The sequence below is a fragment of the Teleopsis dalmanni genome, chromosome 1 (genome assembly GCF_002237135.1).
Source record: "Teleopsis dalmanni isolate 2A chromosome 1, ASM223713v2, whole genome shotgun sequence".
NCBI lineage: Eukaryota > Metazoa > Arthropoda > Insecta > Diptera > Diopsidae > Teleopsis > Teleopsis dalmanni.
The window spans coordinates 163,348,475-163,355,014 of record NC_051846.1 but is presented as its reverse complement, the minus strand read 5'-3'; the positions used below and the strand labels follow the sequence as shown (position 1 = coordinate 163,355,014).

General features: G+C 33.9%; 1 protein-coding gene across 1 annotated transcript; it reads right to left on the bottom strand.

Annotated features, from left to right (window-relative positions):
* Positions 1-4,222: 4,222 nt before the first annotated feature.
* On the bottom strand, positions 4,223-5,297 carry LOC119666614 (phospholipase A1-like). Its single transcript, XM_038075895.1, has 4 exons — positions 5,258-5,297; positions 5,064-5,196; positions 4,331-5,001; positions 4,223-4,245 (listed from the first exon to the last, which is right to left on the bottom strand). Exons 1-4 carry the CDS (start codon positions 5,295-5,297, stop codon positions 4,223-4,225), a joined length of 867 nt encoding a protein of 288 aa, XP_037931823.1.
* Positions 5,298-6,540: the final 1,243 nt, after the last annotated feature.

The window sequence follows — 6,540 nt, the reverse complement described above, 5'->3', positions numbered from 1 at the left end:
GATACCCCAGCAAAAAACTAAAAATTTTTGAACGTCACCAAAAGTGTCGTTACAATTGGCGCCCGAGCAGGGACGTTGTTTTAGAAAAGAACGAACGTTGAACAGGGACCGTGTTTTAGAAAAGAACGAACTAGGAACAGGACGAATAAGTGTACAAACGTTTAACGCAAAGAGTCATTAGACGGTACACGAGGTAACATGGTCAAGACGGCATGGATTTCGATAGCGCGTAAAGAGGATTTGGTTCTAATTCTAGAAGAAATTAAGATCAGTACATCAGGAACCGTTGAGGAACTACGGAAACGTGTACGTGATCATCTAGCAACTGAGGAGTACACGGAAAAATTACTAGATATAATTATGGACATGGAAACTAAATACGATCGCAGTCTCTCACCCAAACCTCCAGGCATCGAAATCGACACGCCAAAAATACACATTTCAGAGCCAACCATGATGACTAGCAAATTTGAAGACATAGCGCGAATCGCCAATCAAGTGCGTAATTGGGAGGTACATTTTAATGGTGAAATAAGTCCATTACCATTTTTGGAAAATTTGGAAACACTCTCCGAAACTTATAACATTCCCCGAGACATTCTGCCAAGACTTATGCCAGAAATACTGAAAGGAAAAGCCCTAATGTGGTTCCGGAATAACAATCGGAAGTGGACACACTGGTCAAGTTTTGTTCAGGATGTTCGAGAGTTTTTCTTGCCTTCTAATTATTTAGAGCAATTAGAAGACACAATTCGGAACAAATACCAGAAGAAGACGGAGTCATTCCAAGACTATGCCCTGGCACTACAAGAATTGATGCGATATGCTGAGTTAACCAGGGGACAACAGTTAAGTCGGATTTACCGTAATAGTAGACCAGAGTATCAGCTCCAGATCAAACCACGTGAATTTAGCTCCTTGGAAGAATTAATCAAACTAGCAGGAGAATTCGAACGTCTTGCACAACTAAGTAGTAGAGAACGCCAATGCACTCCTGATTGGACACCACCGATTGCCGTTAACAGAACACAGATCGAAAAGGTGGACGTGCGTAATGTTTGTCATAGATGTGGGGAAAGAAATCATTTTGCACGAGAATGCACCAAGCCTAGGAGACTTTTTTGCTGGATTTGTGGTACTATAGGCCGTCGAACGATCGAGTGCTGCAGGGAAAATCCAACATACAGAAATCATCAGAGGCCATCGGGAAACGCTTTGGGGGTTGTCACGCCAGGCGGAATGACAACCACCCAATCATCTTTACCCGTCAAATTAGAATCTAGTCACCCAAAACTGATGCAAGAAAGTATGGTCCAAAATCAAAGCATTAAATCGAATCATCATATCCAACTGAGGAGTAACCAGCAACCGATTCCACCAGTCGCAAAACAAGCAACAGCAATTAGTAGGCCAATAACAAATATACTACCAACACTAAATATGCCACACCAAAGTAATTCACAATCACACTTAGTACCATTACAGGAAAAACCACACAAGGAGGCAGTTCATAAATGCATCGTAACTCCTCCACAGAGTTCAACGTCTCATAGGGAAAGTCCAGAAGTAGGTTATCAACAAGCATATGCACAACAGTCACTAGTTAACTACAATCAGAATACGCAACCACGAGAGCAAAAGCATCAAATCGAAGAGCATGACTTATCATCACGTCCAGCACTGCCACAACGTTTAATGATAGTACCGGAGTCATCACATGTCAATCATCCAGTACTACCAACTTCTACAAGTTCAGAATCATCATCGCAAACGCCACAGGAGCATTCACAAGGTAATTTTAAATCATCATCGCAAAAGCCACAGGGGCATTCACAAGGTAATTTTAAATCATCATCGCAAACGCCACAGGGGCATTCACAAGGTAATTTTAAATCATCATCGCAAACGTCACATAATCATTCGCAAGGTAATTTCAAATCATCGTTACAACCAAAAGAACTTGAGCCACAGCCGCCATCTTCGGTTAATCAGCCACAGTCACCACGAGGAGCACCACCAAGAGATAATCACCAATCTGGTCAACCATCATCTTCGTCATCAACTACATCGCTACAGAGGAATTCTACTATAATACAGCCAGTATCGGATAATCGTCATGTACAACTTACAAATTCATTAGGTCCATTAGTTATCAATGTTTCAGATAGTAAACTTAACACGGAACTACCAAGCCAAGGAACTCAAGCAAAGGATAAAGTCAAGCATGACAGTCAACAAGAAACATGGTCACCACAAGAGGAATTGAATGTCAGTCAACCAAGCACAAAAGGAAACAAACCAGAGATTTTCGTACAACGTCTAGGTACATTTAAACGAAAGGATGACCATCATCAGGTCAGCAACCAAGATGAGTATTACAAAATTTTCAAGTGTCCAAAGATTAGAAAGAGAAATCGAGCCTCGTTCTAAAAGGAATATTAGTAACACAAGTATTAGCATGTATCATATGGAAAATAAGGGATAAATGGAAAATTAGAAATATCAAGTGCAAATTAGCCGAAGAGGGGTCATCAACGTATCATTAAAATAAAGTTTTAGTTTAATTTCTGTTCTGAAGAAGGAGGGAAATGTAACGACACAAATTTACAAAGTAAATTTCTGTGCTACATAAAACAAGAAGCAGAGAAAAACACAGTCTGTGTGTTAAATAACCGCCACCACTACACATAATATATCTAACAACTCACATGAAAATCACTGAAGGCGACTTAACTGGAAAATATAAAATTGAATTAAAATATTTATTTGAAATATCATGGACATTACCTGTGATCCTCGATGCCAATGTGCCGCGGGCATCGCTACATGAAATGTGCAAATTCTAAAAATATACGAAAAACAAAATCAACGTTTGGTTAAAACTTTTATGAATGGAACACTTATAAACGCAACAACAATGAACAATTATCGGCGAAACATGTGTAAATTTTAAACAAATGTCTATTTTTCTACAAGTATATAGAAATAAAACAAAACACAAAACAATGTAACTCTTATCACAGAAAACACGTTTAATTATTGAACAAAGGTCTATTTGAAATATATATAAATAAAATAATACACAAAACAATTTAACACTCATGTTTGTACAATTTTATTTTTATAAACAAAACACAACAAAACAAAACTAAGCACGCCAACATCAATTTTATTTCTTTTAATATTTCTTTTCTGTTCACATTTAGATAATATTAAATTCACAGAATATATATGCATATTTAATACCTTGTTTTGTAGTATTAAAACACTTTATTTTTAATATAATAATATTTAATATAATATAAACTAAAAAGGAATAACACACGAAATAAATAAACACGGCGCGTAGTAAAAGTACTAAAAAAATCACGGCGAAGCAGAAGAAGTGAGAAAACAGTAGAACACAAAGTTCAACTTCACGGCGAAGTCAAGTACAGCAAAGAATACCGGTACGCTACACCAAAAAGCTCCGGTATGCTCGATATAAAAGGAGGTACATTTTATATAATCAGGGACTTGGTTTGCGACAAGTGAAAGAGCAAGTACTCTGGCTCATTGGGCCTTCTGGTAAATTTTACCAAACTTGGAATTTTACTTTTCCTGAAACAAGTACACTGGCCTATTGGTCATCTGGCACATTGTGCCACAAATCTGGCTCTTTGAGTCAAACATAGTGTAAAATTCCTTTCCTGTCTTATATGTTTATTTTTTTTTTAACCTGGCTTATTCGGTCAAATAGTTTTTTACAGCACGGAGGAAACGTTTTGTTTATTTTTTTAACAACAGAAGAGGGGCTTAAGAAGTCACACGGGTTTTGCTAAGATTCTTTTAACAAGGAATATATGGAGAAGTGGGAAATTTTGGCATCAACATAATTTTTTTTTATTTATTATTAGAAATGTTTCCAATGAATTTTAATTAAACTTTGTTAATCATAAGTTTATGAAATAATAAAGTTATATATATAATTTATACATATAAATCACGTTCTGTTTTCTTCTAAAACCCACGTCTCGGCAAAATTATAAATATATTGTCACGACTCTGGACGACGGCTGAGGATACCCCAGCAAAAAACTAAAAATTTTTGAACGTCACCAAAAGTGTCGTTACAGCTGCCAAACTACATAAACTTAAAATATCGAAAAATATACAGCGCGCGAATTTTAAATGAGAATTTCCGAAAACTTTTCGGTCTTAATGTAAGTAGTACCAAATAAATCTAAGACCATTGAAAAATCAAAACTCAAAATTAAATTTCACAAATTGTTATTATTAATTTTTTAATTTAAATATCGAGTTGTTTCATTTGTTTTGAAATAAAATATACCCTGTGTTTGTTCAGTTTCTAAAGGACCTCCCAGAGTTATATTTGTACGTGTTTTGCATCCTTTTCTCTTCTTAATTTCATTGAAACTCTCGCACCTGTATATTGGTACTAATAAATTTCCTTTAACGGCTCTTTCATAGAATTTAACACTTCGTGAATGTGAACAGAACCCCATAGCTTCTACACCACATCCTGGCTGCTTTGAGCCCCAATTTGGATAAAATGATGCTTTTCCAATTGGATTTAAAAAACCATATGTGTCGGTACCCGTGTGTACTGTTAGTACATAACGTGCATCAGTAGCTGCCAAACGTTTTGTCGGTGGTTGATTTTCAAAAAATAAATTTGCCGGATCTAATCCCACTATTGCTGCTAGTTTATCACTCTTAATTAATTTACCACACAAGCCTGCGATATGTGCGCCCACACTATGTCCAATTAACACTGTTTTATTATAATCCAAGCGAAATTTTTTATGAAGAAACTCTAAGAAATCCGCTAAAATTTGACTTAGTGCCGGTACGTGAGGGTATGATACAGGGTAAGCATTTTTGGCATAACGTCCCCAGTCAACCGCTATTATATTATACTTTCCTTTAGGAAAATACGCATTTCGAACGTTAGGATTTGGTTCGTCTTTATAATTATTAAACCATCCATGTATTACTATTCTAAATTAAAAATATATTTTTTATACAAATTTATGTGTGTGAAATGTTAAAACTGTACTTACTTGGTTTGTAAGTTCGAATCGAACTTTGAACGTCTGACTGAGTTTTCATCATTGAGAAATAATTCCTCTGGATGATCTACAGTATCCCTGGTGTATAAATAATATTTCAAGACATCAGCAAAACCTAAGGAAGCTATTTAATTAAATAAATACTTAGTAGGTTTTTTTTTAATTTCTTAATAATTAAAACTTACAAATTGTTATTAACAAATAACATGTTTTTAGAGTAATCATATTAAACGTTTTACAGCAATCGAGTAAAAGTGAAATAAAGTCACGGAACCATTCATGATCGGTTTTTATAGATTTTTCACTCTGGATTGATAAGAACTATAATAGTGTTTATATTAATAACATACAAAACTTTACATGATATAACATGTAAAGATCTTATCGTTTACTTTTAAATAACTGTTAAACCTAACCTATAATTTTAGGTTAGGTTTAGGTTATAACTTTTATAGAGAATAGTGCGATTGCTAATCAATAAATATTTAGAAAGATGTAACAATTTATTTTTTGTTATTTTATTAATTCATATTTATTTCTCAATATACTCGTCTTTCATTTCAATGCATTTGACACAAAAATTCTCTCTAATGTTTTGAAGGCGATATAATTTATCCAGCCCTTCAAAATAAATTACTTTTTCATTTTTTGGGTGTTCTGTTATGTTAAGGTTTTACCACTTCTCCGGTTTGATTATAAGAAATACTTATAATTACTTTGCTAAATCTGTCAAATATATCTAATGAGTTCAAGTCTACATACCGAACGTTATTAGTAGTTTTCTTCTATTAACTATACATAATATAAATTATACCACCTACATTCTAAATGGTACCGTTTCCGCTTTCTTTGGATGTGATTCACAATATAAAACCATTTTTATAATTAATTTGCCCAACCTCAAAGTAAATCACTCTGTCATTTCTTCGGTACTCCCTTATTATAAATCTCTTTCATCTGAACCATTTCTTTAGATTTGGATTTAACTTTTTATTAGAGTCTGATGCAGTCTCTTTAATTATAACATTTCTTAAAAAATTGTTAACTCCATCATATGAATAGTTGAGTTCTTCAATTATGTCAAAAGTGAATAGTTTTCATAGTTTCTTCACATAATGTCATGATATTTTATGTCATATGTCATAAATATAAAAAGAACCTATACAAAGAAACGATATTCCTCTTAAATATAAAAAAGACCGAAACTTTGATTAACTTCGGGAATACTAGAACTACATATATGGTATGTAGAAGAAGTGGCTATATATTGGCAAAATCTAAACATCTGATCACCTGTTCAAGATAACAGTCTTCTTAGAGATTCTACATAATACTAACTGCCTACTAACAAAAATTTGGTTCAACCGAGATTTACAGAATTATCTAGCTATTAGTATATTACTCTTCCACTTAAAATAATAAAAAAAGAAATTATAAAAGCTATAAGTATTTTAATTTTATTTTAGAA

Bases quoted from the DNA above. Each gene is read 5' to 3' on its own strand.
- LOC119666614 (XM_038075895.1), bottom strand. From the start codon at position 5,297: ATGATTACTCTAAAAACATGTTATTTGTTAATAACAATTT. The intron at 5,002-5,063 runs GTAAGTACAGTT...TTTTTAATTTAG, and splicing joins GATTCGAACTTACAAACCAA to AATAGTAATACATGGATGGT. The intron at 4,246-4,330 runs GTATATTTTATT...TTTAATTTTGAG, and splicing joins AGAAACTGAACAAACACAGG to TTTTGATTTTTCAATGGTCT.